The following is a 27,493-nucleotide window of genomic DNA, read 5'->3' on the forward strand; positions in this document are numbered from 1 at the left end:
CCCTCCCCGCCATGAGGTGACAGGTTTAGGATCCCTTGAAGCAGTGGTTCTCAACCTCCTGGCCCTTTAAATACAGTTCCTCCTGTGGTGGCCCAACCGTAAAATTATTTTCGTTGCTACTTCATAACGGTAATGTTGCTACTGTTCTGAATCGTCATGTAAATAGCTGATAGGCAGGATGGTCCTAGGCGACCCCTGTGAAAGGGTCGTTCCTCCGCCAAAGGGGTCGCGACCCACAGGTTGAGAAACGCTGCGGGCTCGAAGGGTACAGTTTTGCTTTTTTTTTTTCCCAAACGAAGGCGGCGTTGTTTCCAGAGCCGAACCACCCCTGCAGGGTGCCGACAGGCCAGCTTTGCTTTTAAGAAGCCCCGGAGAGCTCTCCTGGTGGCCGCGGGCTGCCCCTAGCCGGGCTGGGGTCTGGTGCTGTGCGTTTGTCCTGGCTCGGAAGTGGGCGCTGGCCCGTGTGGATGTGACCAGGGGTAAACATCCCCCTCGCCCCCATGTTCTCAAAAGTGACCCCACTGTTACTTCAAAACTGAACTAAGCGGTAATAATCTCGGGGAGGTTTCTCTTGCTCTCTGACGTGAATGCATTGAACTCGAGAGTAAAAGCAGCTTTCCGCTCCGCGGTTAATATTTTGTCGGACTGTCTCGAGCCGCGATGGATTTTGTCTGTGCGGGTGGCGACCGTGCGTGCAGCCCCGCCTTCCCAAGTGAGTCCCAGGGGCTGCTGTGATTGGGATTTTGGTCAGGTTCCAGCAAGTTCAGGAGTTTTCCTCTTTCCCAAGAAAGTAGTGTGCAGAGCTGAGTTCTCCAACAGCTACAGAACCGTCTCTTTATTGAGACCCAAACCTCCTCGGTGTTCAGCCTCCTGCTACCCCTGCCCGTGTGCCTTGCTTTCTCGCTATTCGTAACTGTAAGTTACTATCTGAAATGAAACTCCAGCCCGAAGGAGTGGAACGGTTACTGCTTCTCCTCTGTCTGTACCCTAACTGCTCTCAGTGCTTTTCTCCTGGGATAGGAGTGACGGTGGACTGAAGGGTTGAGATTTACGCCGCATGTGCTGTGGAAGTGGAAGTTCTGTCCCGCTCTGCCCATTCTGCTCTGCCTTACACTAAGGTTGTCATGAAGAGAGGAACATTGTGGAGCTTCTTTCTCTTCCTGTGGTGAACGTTCAGGCCGCATCTTAAATGACAATTAAAGCTTCCCTTTAGAGGCCACTGGGAAGTGAGGAAACTGAAGGTTGTATGCAGATACTTTTCCATTCTGAAGATCACCTTAAGGTTTTTGTTTTGAGAATGGCCTCCTTAAAATCTAGAGAATGACAAAGGCGATGACAGCTAGGAAAGTATCAACATTAGCACAACTGAGGCTTGCTCCTAGATGATGATTGAAGTCAGGGAAAACCAGGCACTGTGCTCCTGCTGTGTGGGATTTTAGTAAAAGTAGGAGTAAAAAGTCTTATCTGCTAGTTTAGGGTTACATTTTTTTCTTTTTTACTAGATACCAATTTAGTTTGAAGTATTTCAAGTCCTTTAAAATGTTTGAATTACAAAGTCTTTTTCTTATCACTAATCTGAAGTAGCATTTAGAAATGTGACTAATAATATTGTCCCTTTTTTCGTGTAGTTTGATGACTATCTTTCACTGGAAGGATTTTTATCTTTAGAAACTGGTTTGTCTGTCCTTGGCTGCTGTGCATGGTGCTTCTGTTGGGAGTGGGGAGGAAGAGTTTCAGCGAGTTTCCTCTCCTTGTTCCTAAATCCTGGGAATGGAACCTAGATTTAGTTCCCCCACAGAGGAATAACCATTTATTACAATGGCAGTAAAAATTTTCAACACCCTAGTGAATATATCTGTATTCTTAGGTTATTATAGAAGTTGCTTGTGGCCAGTTATTTGCTTGCTCAATTAGCTACCATTCTGTTTGGGCCAATATTTTGATTTGCTGTGCATCTTTTTTCTCTTGCTACTATCATAGAAGTGTTTGTCTTGGGTATCCATTCATCCTGAGTCATATTTAGCAGTTGAGTATCAGAGAGACTAAGGATTCCTTGCTTTTGAATTTTGCTGGTTTTCACTTTTGTTGCATTTACAGGTGTATCTTACTTGGCAAAACTGACTTCTGTACATTGAAATTTTTTTTTAATCTCATTTTCCTACTTGGAGATGTTAAATATTTTGATCTGCAAATATAGTTAAATCACATGTTTATTCTCAGAGTAAAAACACTAACAAAATATTAATACACGTAATACATTTTTCTATTACAAAGGAGTTGTTAATGTAAAAACATTCAAACCTGTAAAGAATTTTTGTGAGTTTATTTGAGCCAAACTGTCGACAGTTGCTGGGAAGCAATATCTCAACGGATTGGGATAATGCTTCAGAGAATGGCAGTTTTTTAAATCTATTTTTATACATTGCAATTAAAGGAGGGGATGTAGGTGGGTTACATGAAATCCACTGGTGATAAATTAGAGAGGCGGGAGAAAGCAAAGCGGGGAAACCTCTGGGATTGGATAAAAAGTAAAATGATAGACACATACTTAGGTGGGTGCAGGATAGTTAGCAGTCTACAATTAACATGATAACTTTAACAATGAAGGAATTTATGGTCTCCTGTCCTGGCGCCCAGGGCATTTGGTTGTGGCCCAGAGGTCGAGGAAAAAGGGAAGTTACATTTCATAGGTATGTTATCTTAGATGCAAAAAGATAATAGGCTCAGTTAAGGTAAAAATTGACCTTGTCAGGAAAATACCGGCCTAGGACATGGCAACCCACCATAACTGCTTTTAGTTAAAGCTTTAATTTCAGACCATCCTTTGTGGTTACTTTAAGTCTTTTTAAGTTTGCAAAACTGCCATGCAGGCCTTCCCTGAGCTTGTCAGGTTAGCATGTGGCCTCCCCTCCCTCCCCAGAGTTGAAGCTGTAAAAAAATATATATTACTTGTTAGGTTTAAGGAAAAAAGCTTAATTAGCACAATTAGCAAGATTAGAAGTCCTGCTTTTTGTTGTTAAGTTCACCCAGTAACTCAAACCGAGATTAGCTGGGTAGACAGATTTCCAGGTGGGGAGTTTCCTCCAGGTTTTGGAAATAAACAGATCGCAAAACAAGAGGTAAGGTAACGTATTGATCATTTCAACTGAAATAGGTTTGAATGGAAGAAAAATGATTCAAAATAATATAAAATTCAGTATCAAAGTTAAGACTAGAATTCTTTCTCAAGAAAGAAAGTTAATTAAGAGCTGACAGTGGAAGACAAGTGCGACACACCGAAGTGAAAAATTTGAAAGAGATCTGAGGGATACTGTTTATCAAGCAAAAGAACAATTTCACACGCCCGGGCTCAGTGATGGGTACAGAGGGAGGGGATGGCAGAGGGACTGAGCTGGAGGAAATGCTTTCACTGTTTTTGAAGAGCTGGAGAATTGTCTAGAGAACGTAAATAATCAGGTATCTGCATGGAGCTCTTAATAAATGTGCAGTATTTTAGGCTTATTACCTACCCCCGTCCTGTGTTTCACTCTCCACTTTTAGGATACAATTTGTTAGAGCATGAGAAGGTCTCAAAAATTCTATGACTATGTGGTTTTAAGGTTTCAATCTCAGTAAAAGGGCATGACTTTAGTACCAATAGTTTTCTGTTAAGCACAATTAAGAGAAGGTTAGGATTAGTGCTGAAAAAGACTCATTAATGTCGCTTTTACCATAACGTGTTTACTAATGACTAATAAGGTTTCTCGTTTGCTGAGTGTAATGCTTTAGTATCGTTCCATGTCATGGTTACTGAAGTGGTTTCTGCAGTTTTTCCGTCCGTGACAAGACCGTGGCCTTGCAAAGGTGAACGTGGGCTCTCCGGGATTGGGCGGAAGCTCATTTGGAAGTTTTGCTCCCATTCCACATTTAAGCTGAGGCCACTCCTGTGTATTTGAGCAAGCCAGCAAAATGTTCCCATACTTTTAAAGGCTAAAGAGAGAAAAACCTTCACTCTAAGACAGCAGTTCTCAACCTGTGGGTCGTGACCCCTTTGGCGGTCGAACGACCCTTTCACAGGGGTCGCCTAAGACCATCCTGCATATCAGATATTTACATTACGGTTCATAACAGTAGCAACATTACAGTTATGAAGTAGCAACGAAAATAATTTTATGGTTGGGTCACAACATGAGGAACTGTATTTAAAGGGCCAGAAGGTTGAGAACCACTGCTCTAAGGGAATACTGTTATTTTGAATTTAAGAAATGACAGCATACTTTTAGACCCTTATAAGTGGGTTGGTTTTGAGCCGAATCCATGAAATATCAGTAAAGTTTGCCATCAAGGTGTGCTGTGAGACTGTGCCACCACCTGAGTCTGTCACCTTTCATAAAGTTAATTAATTTCTCTAAATTTCACTTTTCACATCTGTAAAGTGGGCATAGTCTCTATCTTCATCTATTGTATAAAATGCTTACCTCAGCTCCTAATATAGTAAATGCCCAAATGACACAGTTTTGATCAAGGCAGTCATGCTGGGGACCTGCAGGAGGACTCTGTGGCAGGGATGACATAGTTCCAATAGCCTAGAAACAGCATGAAAGTTAGCATGAATACGTGTGTTTAGGCTCAAAAACTCAGTTAATATAGCACATCTGTCTTGCCGAAGATCAGTATATGTAACAAAAGATTTTAGTTGACTACCATTTTTATCCCAAAGGCTGTGGGACCACTTCTCACTCACCTTTGCATTTCAAATGAGATACTCAAGGAATGTGCACTGAATGAAGGAATGCCTTCACTTGTTCACTTGGCTTGTAGAAAAGCTAGTGCAGTAGTATACCTACAGCTGCAGTTATATTAGTAAAATTTCCTTGAATTGAGTTCCAGGAAGGCAGCAGTCCCACTGCACTGTGCCCCTCTCAGAGCACATCTGAAAGGTTTTGTTGACTTAGATATATTATACTTCAGTGAACAATATACTTTTAAGTGGCTTTGTCCACTTCTGAGAAGTATGTCTTGAGGGCATGTGAAGTCTGGAGACGAGAAGGCTCTGGAGGGCACAGAAAGCTGTCTTCAAAAATTTAAAGAGTGGCTTCTCGTTTAAGGCAGAATTGGGACAGGTGAAGGGAACAGTGAATTTTCCAACAGTGTAGGACAGGACTCCCAGGTTGAGACTACCTCGGAGGTGAGGAGCAGCAGGTGTGTGGGGAGCCAGGACACCCCTCAGAACATTGGCTCTCTGCCTGCTTCTGCCACTTGAACCTGAGCTGATGCACCTGTTAGGGATGACAGGCTCTGCCCTGCCTCTCAGGGCTCTCATACAGGAAGTTGACAGTGGTTAGCAAAGCGCTTTGACAGCGCTAGCTACTACATCACATCAGACGTCGTCGTTTTAAACATTTGCGGGGTTGAGGCTTAGCACAGGTAACTCCAACGGTCTCTTCCAAACGTGAAATTCCATAATTCCAGAATCTGTATGGGAGAAATGTGGGTGATTTCAAGGTAATTTCTTGATAGATACAGCTATTCCTTTATACTTCCCAGTTTTCTTTTTCCCTTTCGGAAAGATAGTATAGGAAATGATTACTAGTATTCATGATACCACATGATTCTTTGCTTTATGAAAGGTGTATTTTTTTTGCAACTTCCTTTAAATAGGAACCTCATTTTAATTTAAGTGTATTTACAACTTAATACAACAGCAGTTTAAAACTAAAATCATTAATGTATCAAAAAGTCAATCAGAAATTTAAGTATCTCTAAAATTGTGTAAATTAGTGGAAAATAGCAAGAAACATCTGTATTTTTTTAAAACATCAAGTTTGGATATACGTATACCTATTTCTATCTGTATGACAGCCCAAATTATTCTGTATGAAGATTTCAAGGCACTTACATGTAATGTATAGGTCTACCTTCATCTTTGTACTTAAGTACCTCCTGAGTTGAAATTAATTCCACCTTTTTGCCTGCCTGCTTGCCTTGACTTCTTGGTACTTTTGAGTTGTGGCCCTTTAGGACCCCCTTTGATAGAGATTGGAATGACAGGTGTTAGCCACTTAAACTGGTAAAAATGAGTGTGGCTTGACTGTACTGTTAGTCCCTGCCACTGTGCAAAGTGAGAACACATTTCTGATACACACTAGTTTCAGTTAGCATGGTACCATGCAACGTGAAGGCTGTATATACTTTATCAGTTCCTGTAGGAAAGAAGAAAACATCACACAGTTAAATACTTTTCAATCGGGGAGTGCTTTCATTTTCCTAAGCCATCATCCTATAATTTGTGCTTTTAATTCAGAATGCAGTAATCTGATCCTAATGGCCTGCAAAGTATTTTAGTGAGATTCTTTTCTTCCTCCACAAAGGGAGATCTCATACTCCCTTCAAGCACGTTTTACAGCTGGGTGCCTGAGGTAGGGGGCCATGCTCTCCTTCAGTCAATCCAGCTGTAAAGTTGGATGCATTGAAAAAAAGCAGATGCTGGGTTTGTGCTAAGATTTCTCAGATAAATTGCCAAATAAGTGTAATCAAAAATGTTTATTCTAGTTTTGTTTAGTTGAAAGCAACTGAAGAAAAATACAAATATACATCCTTTGCATTTAGAATTTTTGAAAAAAGAAACCTCACGCAGCTGAATTCCATCTCTGTCTGTTCAGTATGTGTGAACTATACTTTGTAAAAATGGGTTAAATAAGCATCCAGTACTCTCCCTCCCCACCACCCCAACCATCAGGCAAGGTCCCTAAATGCACTTTATCTTATTTTTCCTGACCCGCTTCCACTACACAGATTATACGTAAAAGAATCATATTGGTCAGAAGTGGTTGTTGATTACAGATGCCACTTGCATATTAGGGATTTAAATAATAATTGAGAATGCATTTTATCGTCTTTAAAGTTTGTTTTATTTTTTGATTTTGTTCTTTGAAAATATAATACTTTGTCTTTTCATTTCTCTGCAGTCAGAAAATGGGTAAGAAGAGTCGAGTAAAAACACAAAAATCAGGCACTGGTGCTACAGCAAGTGTGTCACCAAAGGAAACCTTGAACCTGACTAGTGAACTGCTGCAGAGTAAGTTGTGCTCTTGGCCTTCCCGCCTTTCTGTGGGGCGTGTGGTTTGTACTCCTGCATCTGCAGTGCTGCTTGGGAACATCAGCTGTCCCCTGAAGCATGAAGTTAGCCATGTGACCTGGGCAAGTTACAGTACCTCCTACCTCACAATCACCCCACCTGTAAAATGGAGCTGCTGCTACTTGTGGGGACCGTGTAACTATAACGAAGCCTGGCTGACATACTGAATGTGAAATCTCTATGGCACAGGCTCCCAGGACGTAGGCTTCCCTGGGCATTAGCAGACAGCAACAATCTCAACTGTTTTTAATAGTGTGGCCTCAGACCAGTTGAACCCCTCTGACTCTCAGTGCTCATCTCAGTAAATAAAGACCACCTTGGGAGTGTAATGAGGACCATGTGAGCTAGGGCACGTGAGGGTGGGTGATGGGCTCTTAAGCCCAGGGCGAGCAGCATGCCTCTCAGAGAGCAAGCCTTTGGCATGGCTTCCTTATGAAGATGGCTCACCTTTTTCAGTGATTAGTGATTATTTTCACATGCTGATGTCATGCGTTGTTGGTTCAGGGAAATTAAATATCTTGCTTTACTAAGTTAGTATAAACTAGTAACTTGTTTTTTAATTGTAAATTTAAATTGGTAGTATGTATATTTCAAATTTAGCTGTGGTCACTCTATTAACCAATTACATCTGTATCATTTTCTTTGCCCCTTATGTTTAGACTAGAGACCCGATGCACGAAATTCGTGCAAGGGGCTTGGCCCTTGAAGCTCCGGCTTCTTCCAGAAGGTCATCCGGAAGGATGTCCCAAAGGTTGTTCGGCTGTCTAATTAGCATATTATGCTTTTATTATTATAGATTATGTGACAGCCCAAACCCCAAATAAAAATTTAGTTTTCTCTCCTTGACAAACAGGCAGCAGCCAAGTCTGGGTTGGGTCCCTCCCTGAGTGCTCCCATGAACACTTAAATCCCCCTCCCACCCAAGAGCAACGTGGGCCTTCCACAGAGCAGTGATGCACTAAATGCTTACCGCCTGTCTCCCCCACTAGCCTGGAGGCAGCTTGAGGACAGGCTCTGTCTTGTATTCCAGGGCCTCAGCCAGTATCTGTGGATGGAAAAATGTATAAGACTGGTCAGGCTTAATAGTTATGAGCCAGCATATAGCTGTTGTTAATTATTTACCACATACACTCCTTTCCTTGGAGAACAAAGGGGGCCAGGAGGTTTAGCAGGGGCATGGGAAGGGCTCTCTCTTTAAACTGACACACTTGTTTAAAAAGGAAGGGGCTGTTGGCAGGTTGGGTGGGTGCCCTGTGCATAGCCTTCCGAAACGCCTGCCCGGGTCTCGGGTGTTGGTCCTTCAGTTCTGGTCCTGCTGTAGAATCTCAGCTTCTTTTATAGCAGTGACTGTGCCGGCTCTTTTTGTGACTCCCCCAGAGTGCTTAATATAGCGCCTTACACATGGATGTGAAATGTTTGTTGATGAATTGTCCTTATGTCCAATTTCCCTTAGGGAGCCATTGTAACGGGGTTTAACTAGAAAGAAATGTTAACTTTCAATATTACCTTCTTTTAACATCTGGAAGAATTTTCAGGGCAGCGTTTTGCATTTTAGCATAACTTTTTAGATTTTCCTGTTCACAAGTATGTTCTGAGGAAAATGTATCAGCAGCAAGAAAGAGATAGATGTAAGCCAGGTGCAAACACTTAGGTACTAGAGCAGGGGTGGGCAAACTTTTTGGCTCTGGGGTTCAAACTGGGTTACATGGGTTCTTAAACTGGACTGGAGGGCTGGAACAAAAGTATGGATGGAGTGTTTGTGTGAACTATTATAAATTCAAAGTAAACATCATTACATAAAAGGGTATGGTCTTTTTTTTTTTTTTTAGTTTTATTCATTTCAAAAGGCCGGATCCGGCTCGCAGGTCGTAGTTTGCCCATGGCTGTACTAGAGTCACAGTTGAATAGTGGCATTTAAATTGTGTCAGAGGATTTACATGCTTTGAAAAGTATACCTGATTTATGCTTCTCATGTTTATCATCACAGCTGTAGTATCTTTGTCCTTTAAAAATAAATAAATCAACAGCAACAACCTAAATCCTCCTCCTTCTGAAGACCACAGGTTAAGTGGAAGGAAATGTTTGAGACTGTGGCTTTTGTGTTGCAGAATGCAGTAGCCCTGCTCCTGGCCCAGGGAAAGAGTGGGAAGAATATGTGCAGATCCGGTCTCTAGTGGAGAAAATACGGAAAAAGCAAAAAGGTACATTTTCTGGAATGATATTTTAAGACAATTGTGCAGAGACTTGGCATAGGTCAGAAAGGTGTTGAGAGTAGTTACAGTCTGGTTTATTCATCCTCCCTGCTAGGTCCTTGTGGAGGGAGGGGCTGCTAGGCTGGGAGACATGGGACTCTCCGGAGCCTCTCATTTCTGAGATGCCATCACCTGCTCTGGGAGGGGAAAACCATTGAGTTTTAGGGGGGAAATGTTTGTTTCTGGGGGCTAAAATGACACAACTTTCATTTACCTTTACTCTCTGAGATATGTATTTAAATCTGTTTGCCCATCCTGCTTCCTTCAGGGTTTGGGGTCAGTCTGTAATGCTGTGCATGGCCAACACACGAGTATATACAGATTGGTTAATGTTTATCAAGATTTATTATGAACTCAATCATGTTTTGATTAAAAAAGGGATGTAGTTCTGTTTCCCAAGCTGTGTTTTACAGGGTATATTCAGGAGACATCAGAGTGACTCTCAGCCAGGCTGGCAGTGGGGCCAAGTATCAGATGAAAAAGCCTATTCAATATTACTATTGTGTTTGTTCTATAAAGCACAAAAAGTTAAGATTGGTATTCAGGACCACATGGGAGGTGGAAGGAGAAGGCATAATAAGTAGCCTGCCTTTAAAAGGATGAGAAAAACCTACTTGGGCTCCCTGTTTGTTTATTTATTGTCACGGAAGTGAGTCAGAAGAGAGTTTATTTGCTCTCTGAAGCAGGAGCTTTATGGTTCCCCATGCACATCTACAACATGCAGCCTTCGGGTTAGAATTCAGCGGTTCTCAACCTGTGGGTCGAGACCCCTTTGGCGGTCGAACGACCCTTTCACAGGGGTCGCCTAAGACCATCCTGCATATCAGATATTTACATTACGATTCATAATAGTAGCAACATTACAGTTATGAAGTAGCAACGAAAATAATTTTATGGTTGGGTCACAACATGGGGAACTGTATTTAAAGGGCCAGAAGGTTGAGAACCACTGGGATAGATGGTCTCAAACCCTACACGGTGACAGGTCCCTTCATGAGGTGTTTATCTGCACCAAGTGTAGACTGCTAATCCTGACTCACCAGACACGGGGCTGAAAAGTTTTGTATATCTTGTGTGTCTTCTGAGTAGAGACTGTACTACAACTGACACCAAAGTCAGGCACTCATTTGTTCTCTAAGTCTTAGATTTTCCTAACAAAAGCAGTTTTCTTCAATTAGCAAGGATATGCGTACCTAGCCTGGCAATGCACCCTGCTAGGGGATCCTGATCCTGCGCCACACCTCTAGTTGACCTTCAATTACATGGTGGTGACACGGCCATAGCACCACAGGGCTAACTTCCACGCCCTGCTCCTCGTGTTTAATAAAGTTTCTGTTCCTCTCCCTTTATTCATCAAAAAAATAATGGTTTTTCCTATGCATGGCTTTTCATCTTTAAATTACTCCACAGAATTCTGTTGCATAGCTCTCCAGTTTTGTGCTCTTAGGATCAGGGCTCATCCTTTACACGTCTTTTTTTTTTCTTCTAATTTGATTTTTATTTTCTTATTTATTTTTAATTTTCAACTGAGGATATGTTTACAGATTTTTAGAGAGAGATTAGAATGAGAGAGAGAGAGAGAAACAGCAATGTGAGAGAGAAACATCGATCCATTGCTTCCTGTACATGCCCCGACCCCACAAACTGGGTATGACTGTAAATCCAACCTTCAACCTTTTGATGTACAGGACAACGCTCCAATCAACTGAGCCACCCGGCCAGGGCACACACATTTTCTTGTGTGCATGTGAGAACTACTGAGCTTTGTTTTCATGGGTATTTTGTTAAAGCAAATGTGCATATTATAGGTGGCACGCTGACTTACAGGGGAAGCTGCTCTATGCATCTGTAGTAGTTGTGAGGGCTTTCCCATCATATTACCTAGCAGTCAGTATTCATATGACCTGGGATCTGTAAATATTTCTCTGTAACCCACGGGAAGGTTAGGATTTTAATTCACCTTTCCTGTCACTATGTCCTGTGACTACCTGGTGATTAGCTTTGATTTTTTTTTTTTTAAGATTGGAGTGCTTTACTATTTCCTATGTTAGTTATGGTCTGTTTTTATTTTTATTTTCTGAGAGTAGCATGAATGATACATGTCCTAAAAGTAGCTCTTGTTTTGTAAAACATGGATTGATACAGGTCTGTCTGTTACTTTTGATGGAAAAAGAGAAGATTACTTTCCTAATCTAATGAAATGGGCCTCTGAAAATGGAGCTTCGGTTGAGGGTTTTGAAATGGTTAATTTCAAAGAAGAGGGCTTTGGTTTGAGAGCAACAAGAGATATCAAGGTGAGTTTATAAATTGTTGGTCTGGGGGGGAGTCTAAGTGTGTCTGGATTGTGTCGTGTAGAGGACACAGGACGTGGAGACATACTTGGGCTTGTTCTGAGTCTTGTGGGTGGGGGAGGGCGAAAGGGTGCAGCCAACACTGCCCCTCCTGCTGCAGCAGTCCTCTAACTGACGCCCACCCCTGTTCCAGGCAGTCCCTTGCTGCTCATCCTCATTGGGAGCTGTGCTCATAACTAGTGACCGGGGGCAAGTCAGCTCACATTTCTGGGCCTCTGTTAGGAGACCATAGAACATGCCAAGGGATTCTGAGATTTAAATATAGAGAAGGATGTGGGTTCAGGTGGTTTGCTGACAGAGCACACCAGGTCCTCTGGTTGATTGGATGTAGGTGGAGGCGGGGTTGAGGGTTTGGCAGTGTAGGGGATGCTTACCAGTTTTCTGGAATGGGTAACAGAGTGGTTGGAGGCACCACTTACTGGACTAGCAAATCACGACTGATAGGAAAAGAAGAGAAATATACACCAGCTGAAGGACAAATGCTTTTCTTTACTCTTGGTAAAGATGGAGGGAGCAGCCTCTCCTGCCTCTCACTCTTGCCTCTCCTGCCTCTCAACGGGAGTACTCTGATGATTTTGGGAGAAGGAACTGGGGTTGGTCTTTCTCAGTGAGAGCTGCTGCCCACATGCGTTCGCTGTGCTGTGCTCTCTCCACCCTCTAAGTTTTCCAGGGGCCGGCCACACGTGGGGAGGCCTCTGGGGTTCCAGTTCTGCCTGTAACTAGGTGGGAGGTCTGTCTAATTCTGGGATTCAGTAAGTGGTATTTTGGGTGAACGTCTGTTGGAGTCTTGGGTCTCTCTCATTTGGTTCAGAACTTGGGAGAGGAAGTGGGTGTTATTAGGTCCCCTCAAACTTCTAGCAACATTTTTGGCCAGCTGGTAGTTACCCTTTCGATGATACATTGTTAAACTGGTTTATTAGGTGTGTATTAAATAATCTAGTATGCCAACGTACCTTGCTTATTATACCACATTGTATGTGGGAAACGTGTTTATACGTTTTACGTATTTATACGTTCTACCAGTGTAGTAGAGCGCGGGACACGTATTAATACGTTTTTTTTTTTTATAGACTAGCGGTAGAATGCGGGTAATGTAGAAATACGTAAACTAAAGTTATCGTAATTTTACTGAACATTGCCATTTGCGCAAAAAATTAGCAAAAATGGCCCACGCCATCTGTTAGCGCCCGATAAAAACTACCCGCAAACAATGTGATACCAGGCTTCCAAAACACATAGGTTCCTTCCTTCATGCTGCTTATAGTCTGTAGTAAGGGACAAGGCACACATAAACGTAATTCAAATAGTAGATAAATAGACGTTGGTAAACAGCAAGAGTAAACGAGATATCACACATGCTTCTCATGCATCAGACGAATAGCATCGTTAGTGTGGATGCTGCCCTAAATACCTTAGCTGTGGTTGGTTGTCACTAAGTGCATGTTTTTTAAAAAGCTTTATTGAAACTGATATGTAAAAAATTGCACATGTTTAATATATACATTTTGCTGAGTTGAAACATCTGCATGATACCATCACCATGGTCAAGGTACTGTATAAATACACATACAGAACATACTGAAAAAGGCATTTCATTGCCAAAACATGTGTCTTGTGGGCTTGTGTTTTTGCTAGTAACTGTCATGTTTTAAAGACAGGCACATAGAATAGGGACTGTTACTCCAGCTTGAAACATTGTAAGGTATTCTCCTTCACATGGGTAGAGTCAGGTTTTTGCTGGAGGTAGAAATTTTGTCTTTAGCACTTAAAAATATAGATACAACAAAGAATAAAATAAACACCTTTGTGCTTTACCCCAAGTTGTTATATTTGCTTCAAATTAGAGTCGAAGTTTCTTGTGGTTGTCTTCTCAGTATATATAGTTTTTCTACTGGAGACAGGATTTTAAAGCAGCTTCCATTTCTTTAAAAGCACCATAAATGCTTACATTTGAGGTACTTTTGGGAACTAAAAATGTGGTGCTGATATGTACCCTGAAGTTGTCCATGTGTGATGGGGTTTTTGTCCATAGACACAATTGGAGTAGAGACTATAGTGTGTTGTATTTTCATGATTCTGTTTTCTTATTTTTTCCCTTCTAGGCAGAAGAATTATTTTTATGGGTTCCACGGAAATTGCTAATGACAGTTGAATCCGCTAAAAATTCTGTTTTGGGTGAGAATAATTTCTGAATGTTCAAAGCAAAGTGAAAATGATAGAAATATATAAAATTTCATTTTGTGGAGCTAAGGATATTTGGTTGTTTTCTCAATTAATGAACTTTCCCCCGTAATTCATGTTAGGTGTTTCCCATGCTTATAATCTGACATAATAGATGAATGTCAAAAGAGAGATGCAAGTTACTTAAAACGTTATAGGATTGTTTAGTTTCCATAACTTTAATCATATAAATGAATACTTTTAAAAGAAGTTGTGGAACTTATGCTATTAACTTCTGGGTTACTCTAGGACCCTTATATTCTCAAGACCGAATTCTTCAAGCCATGGGAAATATTACACTGGCCTTTCACCTGCTGTGTGAGCGTGCTGACCCTAACTCCTTCTGGCAGCCCTACATTCAGACCCTGCCCAGCGAGTACGACACCCCTCTCTACTTTGAGGAAGATGAAGTCCGGTCTCTGCAGTCCACACAGGCTGTCCACGATGTCTTCAGCCAATATAAGAACACAGCTCGGCAGTACGCCTACTTCTACAAGGTCATCCAGGTGAGCTGTTGGCCACTCTCTACCTGTCTGTGTGACAGGGTGGGGGAGTAACTGATCCCACAGATGTTCCACTGTGTCTCTCAGTAAGAACGCATCAACAGTTTGCTTTTTTACATTGTAAGGTGTTCTAATCCATTGTTTCCGTTTTCACAGAACTGTCAATGAAAGATGGTTTGACTACCTGACTTCATCAGTGTCCAGTGTTAATATAAACAGCAGTTGTTACTATTATGACTAATAGTCACTGAGTTCTGAAAACAGATTACAGTAAAAATTTAAACCTCTAAAATATAGCACAGTGCTTGGCGTATAAATTTTCCTAGAAAATGAAAGTCCATTTGTGAGTTCTTGTTGTAAAATATTGACAATTTACTAAATTTTAATGCTGATTTGTTTTTTTTCAAAGTATACTGTATATTTTATTAATTTTAATTAGCCCTAAGTAAAAGAGTCATATAAAAGTCTCCATAAGGTTGGGAACATGGTCTCAGGGCCCATGGCTGATAGGACAGCTTCCTGTAAGACACTCGAAAGATACTGTGATTGAAGCCACCCTCCGCCAGCCAGTGTGGCGGTGATTGAGAAGAGAGGGCTCTGGGGCCAGCCGGCCAGGTGCAGATTCCTGCAGCACCACTTGGAGCTGTGTCATCTGGGCAAGTCTCTGTGCTTCCATTCTCTAATCTGTAAAATGGGGTAATACAGCGCCTGACTCCAGAGTTGCTGAGCGGATGAAATGCATTGATCTATGTGAGGCCCTCAGTATAGTCGGACTTAATAGAAATGCTCAATTAGTGTTACCATTTTGTGTTTTGATCCTTCAGGCCACGTTGTCTATTTTATTTGCTTATTTTTTCAGTTGTTTTAAATAGCTTCTCACCCTGTCCCCACAGTACCTTATGTTAGTATTTCTTAATCTTTTCTACTAAGAAACTCCCATTCATAAATGACCCATCACAAGCTCAGAGTGGTTAAAATCTCTCATGTTTTGTTGCTGGGTTTTGGTCTCATGTTTTTAAATCTTAAAAATTAATGCAAATGTTGGTGTGCTAAAGTCATGTGTGATGACTTACTGTAATGTCAGATTGGCATTGTGGGAAAACTGCCCCATCTCTCCTCTGACCCCCACATGCCACTGGGTGCCCCGGAACCCACATTCCAGTGGGAGAAGCACTGCTTCCCATGTGGCAAACGCCGTCACCCCGACAGTGTGTCAGTCCCGGTGTGGTCCTTTCTCAGAAGAAGCCAATGTCACCGTCACTTAACAATAGTACAAATAGGCAGCAGAAGGGAATCATTACAAAATGAAGCACGTCATAATTAGCTTTGTAGAGAATTTCTTACCCAGTGATTTAGTTTCAGAATGGGATGCGCTGTGTGACATCAGGAAGGTATAGGCTATGGAATAGAAGAATTTTGCATAAGGATCTGTTACAAAGAAAAACAGACTTAAGCAAAAGTTTTTAAAACATCCTATTTTGAGTCTAGCTGTTTTTCTAGTTTTAGAATGTTCTCATTGCTTCTGCAAGTCATTAGTAGCCGTCCCAAGTAAACACAGATGTTGGCATTGTACTGCCGTTGTTTTATTAGAACCAGGTTTCTCACACTAGCACCAAGCCATAGCTCTCATACATTTCCAGGATCAGATGTGGGGCCCCTGCTCTTTGCCGTGGATCACTTCATCGGCACATTATCACTGAGGGAGAAAGTGAGTAGTGGCACATCAGTCCATAGTTACTGTTTCATTACAGTGACCTGCCTTCAGTGGGTTTTTTTTTTTTTTTTTTGCATCATGACTCAACCTTTTTCAGTGTCGGGGAACCCTCTTTTCAGAGAAATGCACGTGTCATATCTCACAAACACTTGTATACCATTTTGGGGTTCAAATTCTTGAACTGGATTTTGCTCTTTTTAGTTTGACTTCCCATTTAAAGTCATCTTCCTGGGGCCTGCACCACGCAGTGCATCTGAGCCGAAATCCATTCATTTTCTTCTGAGCTCATGCTGGCTGGGGGGTCTGCCAGCCACGGCTGTTGGCCACTGTCTCATGATGTACCAGCCATGTGACAGCGAGCAAGACTCAGTTTCATGTGTCTATGGTGGTGAAAGCTCATAGTCCAGCCTTATATCTTGCTTTAGACTTTTAGGATTTTTATTCCAAACGAGAAGAAGCACTGGCACTAATGTCCACTGATTAGCAGTTTCTTCAGAGAGATTTCTCTGTATGGCATTTTTTATCCAGTGTTTCTCTTTCTCTCTGTTGCCTATAAACTAGAAAAAGAATTTCCTATGTTCTTTCTTCCCAGCATATTTCTTTAGTCAAAGGCCTTTTAGTGGCCACTTGCTAGTTCAGATTATTTTCTGTCTTTAACTTGCTTTACCACATTTTCTTAAACAATCTTTCCTGGCAAGTCTCCCAATCTTGTTCTTCAAAATCATTGCAACAATTATTTGCCATTTGCTGTTCCATCTAAATGTTAGGATTACTTTGTTGTATATCACAGAAACCTTATTGAAATTTTTGTTAACTACACTGAATTATCTCATTCTTGGGTATTCTTTGCTATCTTTTAATGAATTTGTATAATTTTTTTTTCCCCAGTGGGAAAAAACCCCAAAATATAAAGCAGTCTTTCTGGGCCTCTGCTGGTCTCCTGGTGGTAACAGGGGCTTGGGTCTTATGGTTTTCTTATGATTTTTATATTGTATTTATGTTGTAATCTTATTGAGATAGTATACAGTGAGTCCTTTAGGTGTTAAACAGATGATAGTATGTGTGTATCCAGAAGCCTCAAGCAGGTCCTGATAACTATTGTATTCAGTGTGCATAGTCTTGTTGAGATGCCACAGGAATTTAACTCTTGTTCATATCACTTGGCCCATGGTAAGGTTGGTTTCCTTACATGTCATTTTGCTTAAAGTCACAGAACCCATCCACAACGTTGAGGACTGACTACTGTACCTTGTACATGAAGCACCTGCTGGTGAAACTTCATACTGTAGCTTAACGGTTGAGGAATGTTGACACCCAAAGCTAAATTTAGAAATGTGGTTCAGCCAGATTCTGGGAAAGGCGAGTGTGCATCGACAGCCCTAAGTGGTAACATTGCTGTCAATTTGTGAAAGGGAAACCAGGGGAGAAGACAGGGTTAACAGCAGAAGACAGTTTAATGGCATTTACAACTGCTTTGGAGTATTAAACCCATAAAAATACTCCTAGCAGATTAGGTCATTCCAGAGTTCAGCTCCAAGTTGGGTGTTTTGCCTGGAAATGGTCAGTTTTGTGGTAGAAATTAGTGGAAAAGTAGGATTTGACTTCAACCCAGCTCTGAAGTAATGTATTTGTGTGAAAGTGAAACAGGTTATATCAGGTTTGACTTGACTTACCATAGATGAATGCTAGTCCAGATATTTTTCATTCACATCAGTGAAAAGGAAATGAGATCCTGGGAATGAACTGCTCATTTCATTGATAATCCCATCTAATGGACCAGGCCCTGCCACGTGGGATGCCAGCTTGTCCAAACATTAAAGGCTCGCAGGGACCCGCACATTTTCTGTGCTGATGAGCTTGAGCATGGTGCTCTCTAAGTGAATGCGAGTGGCCAGGGTTTGACAGAATAGCGGCATAGCTATAAAGTTGCTGTTTTCCATGGACCTCATAATTGAAGTGATTTGTCCCACTTTACTTGTGTTTCCTCTTTGGTGTTGGTCAAACAGTTTGAGAGGTGCAGGGGAAGGCATGCGGATGGAGAGACTCGTTTATCCATTGACTGTGAATGTCACTTCAAGGCTGCAGCCATTGCAGCAGTGTCCCCGTGTCCTGCCTCACGCTTCAGGCAGTGGAGTAGGCAGTCAAGTTGGCTGTTCTCCTTGAACAGGCAGCTTCTCCTACCAGGCTGTCATGGCAGAAGATTGGAGTAGGCATACTCACAACCTGCTGAAAACAGGGCCACCAAGAGGCAGAGGAAGACGTGGAGCGGTTGTGGCTGAATACAAGCAGTCACTTCTCCCATTTTTGTGTTCTCCTTGTGACAGAGCAGCACAGGAGGTAACTTGCCAGAGATGGCTTTTTCCTGATGCTCACATCTACATATAGAAGTCTGATCACACACAAGGCCTTAGGAATGAGCATCCAGGTGGAATAAAGACCTCCGGGCATTAGCATACTTTAAAGATCCCAATACCCTGAGACTCGGGCACTGTGAGTCAGCATCTGAAGCTGTTGTAGATGTGTGTGTAGATGTGGACTTGAGCGGCACTGGGAGGAGCAACGTGCAGTGCATTTCTGTGACTGCATCTCCTCTGGTGGCAGTTTTTGTAAGGTGGTTTTCCACATTGTCTTCCCAGGTAGCGCCGCGGGGGGAGTGTCTTTGTAGTCAGCAGAGACTCTGCCTAGAAACCAATGTCAGAGTCTCCTTCCCAGATGAACCAGCCCACCGCCTCCTCCTGACCTTGCATTTACTGTCTTTCTGTTTTTAACCCATCGTATCCTCTTGATTGTTTATTCAACTAGTGTTTATTGTCTCTCAAGTGCAAGGTAGCACACCTGGGGACAGGGACTAGTATTGCTGGAGATGCAAGATTTTTTTTTAACTTTTTATTTTGAAATACCTTTTAGACTCCCAAAAACGTTGCAAACATAGTACAAAGTTGAAAGTCTGGCTGTGGATACTGATTCTCAGACACCATTCTCCTGACCTCCTTCCCACTTCAGTTTTCCCCTTGAGGTGAATGTGTTCTGTCCGGGACATTCTGTTCGTTCTCTGGAGCTTCATGGCAGGGTCACATCTTCTCCTGACCGAGGGGTGGGGGAAAGGAGCAGAGGCAGCGGGCAGGCGGAGGGGGAGAGAACGCCCATGGAATTGCCTGGAGGTGTTAGACCAGGGGTGGGCAAACTTTTTGACTCGAGGGCCACAATGGGTTCTTAAATTGGACCGGAGGGCCGGAACAAAAGCATGGATGGAGTGTTTGTGTGAACTAATATAAATTCAAAGTAAACATCATTACATAAAAGGGTACGGTCTTTTTTTTCAATAGTTTTATTCATTTCAAGCGGGCCGGATCCGGCCTGCGGGCCATAGTTTGCCCACGGCTGTGTTAGAGTCATGACTCGAGATTTATTCCTTGGGTTGTGATAAAAGGAACTGGGTAGAGATTCCAGGGTGGAGGAGAGAAAGAATGATTTCTATTTTCAGGTTATTTATCTGAGTTGACTGGGGGCCTTTTTCTGTGGTACATTAGTGTTCTGTGCTGAGTCTTTGTGGGACCAACTCAGGTGGGTCAAGGTGTGCTGGGAGCCGGTCCATGCTTGCTGTTTCAAGGGACCTGGCATATATGGCATACTGTTCTTAATATGTTTGCTCACCTTCTTGGCACTATGTGTTTTAACCAAGGTCTCTGAGAAAGATTGTTTCCTCAGGTAGGGATTTTCCCCTGAAGTTAGGGAGGGAATAAAACCTCTTAACTAAGTGCCAGGCGGGTAATTAATCATTTTAACTATGAACAATCATGCTTAAGCTACATAATCTTTACTCCCTGGAATGGAGATAAGAAACGCCCTAGCCTTTGTAATAGAGATTGATAGGATTGAATCAACTGGTATAAATACAGATGTAACAACACAGAACTTAGAATACGGAACCAGGAGAGACAGAACCTAGGCACAGAACCTACACAGAACGTTCTCTAGAGACAGAAGAACTTCGCTGGAGAGAGCATGGCAAAAGATCCTGGACTGAACCTGACTACAGAAATGGGCAAGAGAACCTGACTAGAACCTGGTGACTGAACCTGGCTGGAGAACCTAGCAAGAGAACATGGACACAGAACCTGGCTGGAGATCTGAAGCAGAACTTCGCTGGAGATCCAGACCAGAACTTGGCTGGAGATCCTGGCTAGAGATCCTGGCTAGGGTGCTGATCAACTGAACGCTGTCTCTGTGTCATTCCTTCTTCGCCGACTCCATCCACACCTTTGGGGACCCCTGGACCTGCTGGGGCTGGACCCCGGCAAAGGTGGGTTGGAGCGATTCCTGAGCATATCCTAGGGAACCCACAGCCACAGCCGATGCACATGCCGTTCACCCACCTGGTCAGAGTGACCTTCCCTACTGCTGCTTTAATCCTTACAGTCACTTGCTGAGAGAGTTGTTAGTCCTTCCTTTGCAGATAGGAATCCCAGCTGTGGAGCAGGCTGCCCAAGGCTCAGGCTCCCTGGCCTGGGCTGGCTTCACAGCAGATCAGCTAGACCCCAGCCCGTCCTAGGCACTGGCTGGCTGAGCCTCCGTCTGTCTCTAGGGCTATTTTGTCTTAATTTGGGGCACAGAATTGGTCTGGTTTTAAGTGCAGAGCAGTCTTGCTTAAATCTTTCTGGCTGATACTTTACAGAAAGCGGGCCTGTGCCTTGCCTTGCTGACTGCAAGGCCTTTACCTGTAGGGCCACCTGTGTGCCTGCCCCGGGCTTGCCTGCTGGCAGGTTCTTCCAGCTCCCTGAAGGAAAGCCCCTCCTGTCCACCTTCGTCTCAGCTGTGCAGAGGTGGGAGATGTTCACTCCTGGAGGAAGCCACAGGCCCCTGGTTCCCCCCAAGGTGTGATAAAGCCAATGGTCCTCTCTCTTTTTTATTATCCTTATCAATTTGACACTTTTGTTGTTGTTAATCCTCACCCGAGGATATTTGCTCCATTGATTTTTAGAGTGGAGAGGCAGAGAGAGAGAAACATCTATGTGAGAGAGAGACATTGATTAGTTGCCTCCCGCAGGAGCCCCGACTGGCACCAGAAATCAAGTCTGCAACCAAGGTACATGCCTCTGACTGGAATCGAACCCATGATCCTTCAGTCTGTGGGCTGACGCTCTAACGATGGAGCCAAACTGCCTAAGGGCTCAATTTGACTTTTAATGATATAAAGAATGTGGAAACACCAGAACCTTAGGAAAATCAGTCCAGGCTTGCATATTCTCTGGAGAGTTTCCAGTTCCTTTATCTTTGTTGGAACTTCTGGCTGTCTTGCTGAAATGCCCTGCCCTGTGTCCTGTTTGTTCCTGATAGCTGACCGTGACCATTATGAATTTGTGTTAAACGTAGCATAAGATACTGTTCTTACTGTGTCCTTACTTATGGTTTCTGATTTTGAAAATTATTCATCCTAAACATGTGCCTAATTTTCATCATTTTCAAGATGTGAACCATGTTTTGTACTATTGTTGAAGTTCTTTTTAGCACTCAGTCTCTGCTGGGCAGATTATCCAAAAAAGTGCTCTTGCAATGTAATAGTTTCTTGTTAAGAGCAGTTCTTCCGGCCTGCCCTGCTGCCCATTCTGCACCCAGCTGGCTTCCTTTGACTTTTCCATCAATGTCTTCATCAATACTACATTAAAGGATGCAGTGTCCTGGAGAAGAAAGGTCATGCCTCAGTCTGAGCCTCTCGCCTGCTAGGTAAATCTCGTCAGGTTAAGGTGGTATCTGAGTTCCCCTCTCTGTGGAAAGGAGGTGGGTGCCTGCTGGCCAGGTTGGGGAGTAAAGAAGTGATAGTGTGCAGGGCCTATTGTACAAGTGCCCAACCCTGCCCCAGGCTCAGCAGTGTTAGCCCAGCCCCCCTGGACCGTCCTCTGGTCTTCACCAGACCATGGCCCTGGTCTGGCCTTGATCAGTTCCGGGGCTTGCCCAGCTTCATCTGGCTTCAGGGCTTTGCCATCTACTCTGGTTTCAGCTCAGATGTCACGACGTCCTGAATGAGGCTTTTCCTCACCATAAAGTAGACCTTCCTTATCAACTCTGTGTTAGTGTATGAGTCAGAGAAACAGAACTAATAGGGTGTATGTGCATATAAATAGGAGGAGACTTATTTTAGGAAGTGGGCTCAGGTGATCACAGAGGCTGGCAAGTCCAACATCTTCAGGACAGACCTGCAGAGTAGACCCAAGGAGGAGCTGATGCTGCACGTCAAGTTTGAAGGCAGCTGCTGCAGAGTTCCCTCTCGCGTGGGGGAGGTCAGCTTTTGTTCTACTCAGGCCTTCACCTGATGGGTGAGGCCCACTCACATTGGGGAGGGCAATCTGCTTTACTCAGTAGTCCACCAATTTAAATGTTATTCTCATCCAGAATAATGTGTGAACAAACCTGGGCACCGTGGCTCAGCCAGGTTGACACATAAAATTAATCATCACGGCTGGGCATGCTGTTTCTTTGACAGCATCTGTCCCTGTCTAATTGTTGTTGTATTTGTTACCTGTCTCCTCCTCTGGAGTGTAATCCTCACAGGCAGCGACCTCTCTCTTCTGAGGCCAGTGTGACACCACCGCCTGTCACACAGGAGGCTACACTGAGCTCGTGCAGTGGGGGAAACCAGTCGACTTCTAGGTCTCCATGTGCCAGGCACATATGGCAAAGGCCTCTGTGTGAGGTGAGTGGCCAGAGTCCAGCCTGTTCTCCACTCCCCAAGCTGTGACCCCGCAGAGCTGCATCCTCACAGGCAGCTTTTTCGAGTTTGTACAAAGACACTTTGTCCCTACTGAGACAAATGCTAAAACTGATGGGACCTCAAGAGGCAGCGTGAGCCCTAACTGGTTTGGCTCAGTGGATAGAGGGTGGGCCTGCGGACTGAAAGGTCCCAGGTTTGATTCCGGTCAGGGGCGTGTACCTTGGTTGCGGGCGCATCCCCAGTGGGAGGTGTGCAGGAGGCAGCTGATGGATGTTTCTAACTCTCTATCCCTCTCCCTTCCTCTCTGTGAAAAATCAATAAAATATATTAAAAAAAAAAAGGCAGCGTGAATGATCGCTGTCCCAAGTGTAACAGAACAAGCCATCGCTCTGCTTAAGATTCTGTGGCCCTCGACGTCTGGGTCCTGTCCTTTCTTCCTCTCTCTTCCAAGTGGTGAAATTTGCGGTAAAGGAAGAATTTCAGATCCTCTGCCTGTAGGATTTTAGCTAGCAGCTCTCCAGATAACTGGTTTATATTTTTATGGGCTGTTGTATTTTCTCTGTTAAAAAAAATTACTTCTATACTCTACAGAAGATTGGGTGCTGTCATTGTACTTCCACAGCACTGTCAGCGTCTGTCTTCACCTCTTCCTCACCCGATGCTCACTTCCGTGAGTTCTTCACCTTCTCACCTGATCCGCTTGTAGACGATGTGTGCCCTTCTGCTGCCGAGACCCCCCGTGAGTCCCTGCCAGTCAGGCTTCCTGACCGAACTCTTTATGTTACCCAGTGAATGGCCCTCCGCTGCCTGTGCATGTGCAGACATCTGAGTGTGTGTCCCTCTTGACCCTCTCCCCGACTGTCCTGGAAATGACTGGGTCTCCACCTCACACACGACTGTGACACAGTGCCCTACGATTACAACTCTTTAGACCTGAATTCTGTTTCTGGACAGCCATTCCTTTTCGACCCACCTGTTTTCTTGAGTCCTTGAGCTTTGTCATATGTCGTTATTCAGATAATGTCCTTTCACAATCAACTTTATCCTTTCAACTCTAAAGAAAAAGTGGGTTCTAAAAATTAGTAGTTGAAAACACAGTATGGGAACTTTGTTTATTTTTATTTCCATTCCACCTCATAAGAAGAACTATAGTTCAGTATTCCTGTTTTTATTTTCTGCTACTAATGAAGTTTAAATGCTTGCTTCTCTTCCAGTTCAACAGTGGATCCTGTTAAGAGCTAGAAAAGTAATATGGTGTAAGTCTCATGTTTGCCTTCTGGAAGTTTATAGCAGAGATGGGAGGGAAATAATTGGCAGGAAATGCTGGAAAAGAAAACTGGTAAACTTTCAGAGGCTGCGGTGTCTGCTGTCTGAGCCCCGTGCGGCCTGGGGCATCAGGTGGGACCTGAGCAGGGGCTTGGAAGGCAGGCTTGTCTGGTTGAGGGAAGTGTCAGTGAAGGTGTGGAGCTGGGGTGAGCGGGGCAGTGAGGAGACGGAAGACAGCCTGAGCTCTACAGAGGCAGCACCCTGGAACTGAGGGGCGTCCCTGCAGCTTTGCAGTGACCAGCTCCCCGAGTCTAGCACAAGCATCTCCCTGGGGTGCCTGTGGTTTGTGTGGCTTAGGCCAGTGTGGGATGAAGCTGGGTTTTAGCAGCTGTTTACCTGCCCAAGTGGCTCAAACTCAGTTTCCAAAATTACAGTCTACCTTGTCTCACTCTCAGACTTGGAATGCAGCAGAGATATCAATGGATATAAATGTGTTTTTAAAATGTAAAGCATGCTCTTAACATAATTAACCGGAGCTGGGTCTCCTTACTTTCAGCAATGCTGCAATGTCCTTAGGAGAGCTCCTGTACTTGATGTACAAGGGAGGGCGAAACCAAAGGAGCAGTACTGAGGGTGTGGGAGGGAGGGAAGGAGGGAACGAGCGGGCCAAAAATGTGGCAGGAGTCAGGCCTGAGGACCTTCAGCAAGTCCTGGAATTTCCGACCTGCATGACCAGGAGCTATGGGGAACCTTCCCATCAGATCGGCATGGGTTTGCCTGCTTATCTAAAGATCACCTGTCATCAGTGAGGCCATAAGAACTTACAGCCTGAGGAATTTAAGGAATATTTGAAGGTAGAATCGACAGTGTCTGTGATAAACTGGATGTGAAGAGTTTGTGAGATAGTAAAGGATGATCTTGAGTTTTCTGGACTAAATTGGTTTTATCTTTTCCCCTTGCTCCTAAACTGGCTTTACTAACCTTTCTCTATTTCTGACGTTTATAGTTTAGAAAGGAAATTTCCAATCCTAAATTTCTAGCTTATTTTAACCCAGGGCACACCAAAAGTAATCTTGTATCTGAGTTTTCAGTCCAGACAGGTTTATTTTATGCTTTGAAATAGATTTTTCAAGCAGAAATCTTTTGTATGCAAAAGTCAAGCCTGGAGCAAATTTTTATTATGGAATTATAAGCTTGTGAAAGTGAAGGTTTTAATGGAAGTGCTCACCCAACCTTAACCGTGGTGACACACAATAGCATGTCTGAACGAAAAGCTGTCAGACGAGCAGCTTTCAATTTAAATGTGTCAATGATTTCAAGACCGACTCTAATGAGTTTTAAAATCTTGGTGTCAGTCTCATGTTTTCCCTTAAATGCTGTGAAGTCATTTAAAATTAATAAGCCGGTTTTTATTTGGCAGCATTTACATCAGAAACGCTATCATCAGTTTTGAAGTCCTCGCTTTCAGGTGGTCTTTTCATTAGTCTAAAGTGGATTAGTGGCTGTGGTTCTAGAACCAGAAGGACATTGGCTTCCTGTTAACAGGCAAGTAGGCTAACCTGAGGGACGACCTAGATACAGCTTCTGTGACAGGGCATGGGTCCGTGAACCTAATGCAGGTGTGAAATGGAGTCCCCTTGAGTTAGTGAGCTGTGGGTATATTTAGGACTTAGAAACAGGGAAAAGCTAAATGACAATAAAACATTTGAATAACAGTTTATGGCGATAGATTTCAGTAGTTGGTATAGGATCAAAATTCTAGACAAAAACTGCTAAGAAATTCAGAGGCAGGAAAGACTCAAGTGCTTTAGGAGTTTGCCACATACAAAACATAGCTGTACTTTAAAGACAATAAAGATCAATAATAATTTTCAAACATTAAACATTATAAAATTTTAAATAAGATTTATTTATAGTTTTTCCAGACATCATATATGGCAAGTAACAGAAAAAAAGTAAAAATAGTATGTGTCTACTGATGAATTGTATAATAGTAGTAATGACATTTTGATTGTCAGTTATTTAAAATGCCAGTATAAATAGAATAAATATATAATAGGAACAGTGGTAAGGGATATTGAGTAACCCCCTGTAGTAAAGGTGAACAGCTTGGGTTGTTGACTCTTGTGGACTTTTAGTTTTGATCATTGGTGTTTTTTTTAAGACCTCACCCAAGGACATGCTTAGAGAGAGAAATAGAGAGAGAGAGAGAGAGAGAGAGGAGAGAGAGAGAAACATAGATGTGAGAAACATCTATTGGTTGCCTCCCACACGTGCCCCAACCAACTGAACCACATTGATTGGCCGGGCAACTTTTAGTTTTATTAAATTGAGATTTAGCTTAGACATGTAAAGTACACATGCATTAAATATAGTTAGCTTCTATCCTAAAGAACCGCACCAAGATTAAGCTGTGGAACTTCTGTAGCACAGTAGGAAATTCCCCGTGTCCTTTCCCAGTCAGTACCAGCCCCCTATTCAAGAGGTGACCACTGTTCCATCTCTGTCACCATGGGTTACTTTCTTCCGTTGACAAGCTTTCTGTAGGTCGAATCCCCCTGTGTGGAGTCTTGCCCACCTCTGCCTTCTGCTCAGTGCATGTCTGTGAGATCCATCCGTGCTGCTGGGTGTAGGAGTAGGTAAGTCTTTACTGCTGTGTAGTTTCCCATTGTGCATATTCCACACTCTGCTTATCCATCCTCCTCCTGATGGACATTTTGGTTTTTTTTCCAGCGTTTGTCTATTATAAAGCAGCTCTTAGTCCTCTTGTATATGTCTTGTGAATTTATGTGTTCCTTTCTTCTGGGAACTCTCTGGGGAGAACAGTTGCTGGGGTATTGGGCAATTTTATAAGTAGCTTCAGCTGACATTGGTAAGCTGCTTTCCAAAGTGGCTGAACAGTTTACACCCCACTATACCTGGACTTTCCAGCTGTCCTACCCCTGCCAGCGCTGGGTTTGTTAGGCATTCCTGTGGGTGCACAGTGGGGTCTAGTTGTAGTTCTGACTTCCGTTCTCTGATGGTTGATAGTGTTGGGTGTGTCTTCATTTGCTTATTCGCTACTTGGATATCCTACTTCAGGAAGCGTGCAAATCTTCTACTCGTTTAAAAAAAATTGCAAGGTATCTAATTTAACTCAATATACCCAAAGATTATCTTCTAAGCATATGATCAATATAAAATGATTAATGATATATTTTACTTTTTTTAATAGTAAATCTTCAAAATTCAGTGTGTCTTTTGGGGGAGAGTATATTATATTACTAAGTTTTTAATGCAAAATTAAAAAATTTTGACCTTATTTAAGTGTACAATTCAGTGGCAATAGTTACATCATAATGTTGTGCAATCATCACCACTA

General features: G+C 43.1%; 1 protein-coding gene across 4 annotated transcripts in view; it reads left to right on the forward strand.

Moving 5' to 3' along the window:
* Positions 1–27,493, forward strand: part of SETD3 (SET domain containing 3, actin histidine methyltransferase) — a 59,627-nt gene that overhangs the window by 982 nt on the left and 31,152 nt on the right. For all 4 annotated transcript variants that reach the window (XR_004968843.1, XM_036317373.1, XM_036317389.1 and 1 more), the window contains exons 2-6: positions 6,948–7,057; positions 9,226–9,318; positions 11,515–11,663; positions 13,823–13,895; positions 14,190–14,446. Coding sequence is in view for 3 of the 4 variants with exons in the window: in XM_036317373.1 (XP_036173266.1) it covers positions 6,955–7,057; positions 9,226–9,318; positions 11,515–11,663; positions 13,823–13,895; positions 14,190–14,446 (675 nt within the window). In the remaining variant the exon portion in view is untranslated. The remainder of the gene's footprint in view (positions 1–6,947; positions 7,058–9,225; positions 9,319–11,514; positions 11,664–13,822; positions 13,896–14,189; positions 14,447–27,493) is intronic.

Source organism: Myotis myotis, unplaced genomic scaffold (genome assembly GCF_014108235.1).
Source record: "Myotis myotis isolate mMyoMyo1 unplaced genomic scaffold, mMyoMyo1.p scaffold_m19_p_1, whole genome shotgun sequence".
Classification (NCBI taxonomy): domain Eukaryota; kingdom Metazoa; phylum Chordata; class Mammalia; order Chiroptera; family Vespertilionidae; genus Myotis; species Myotis myotis.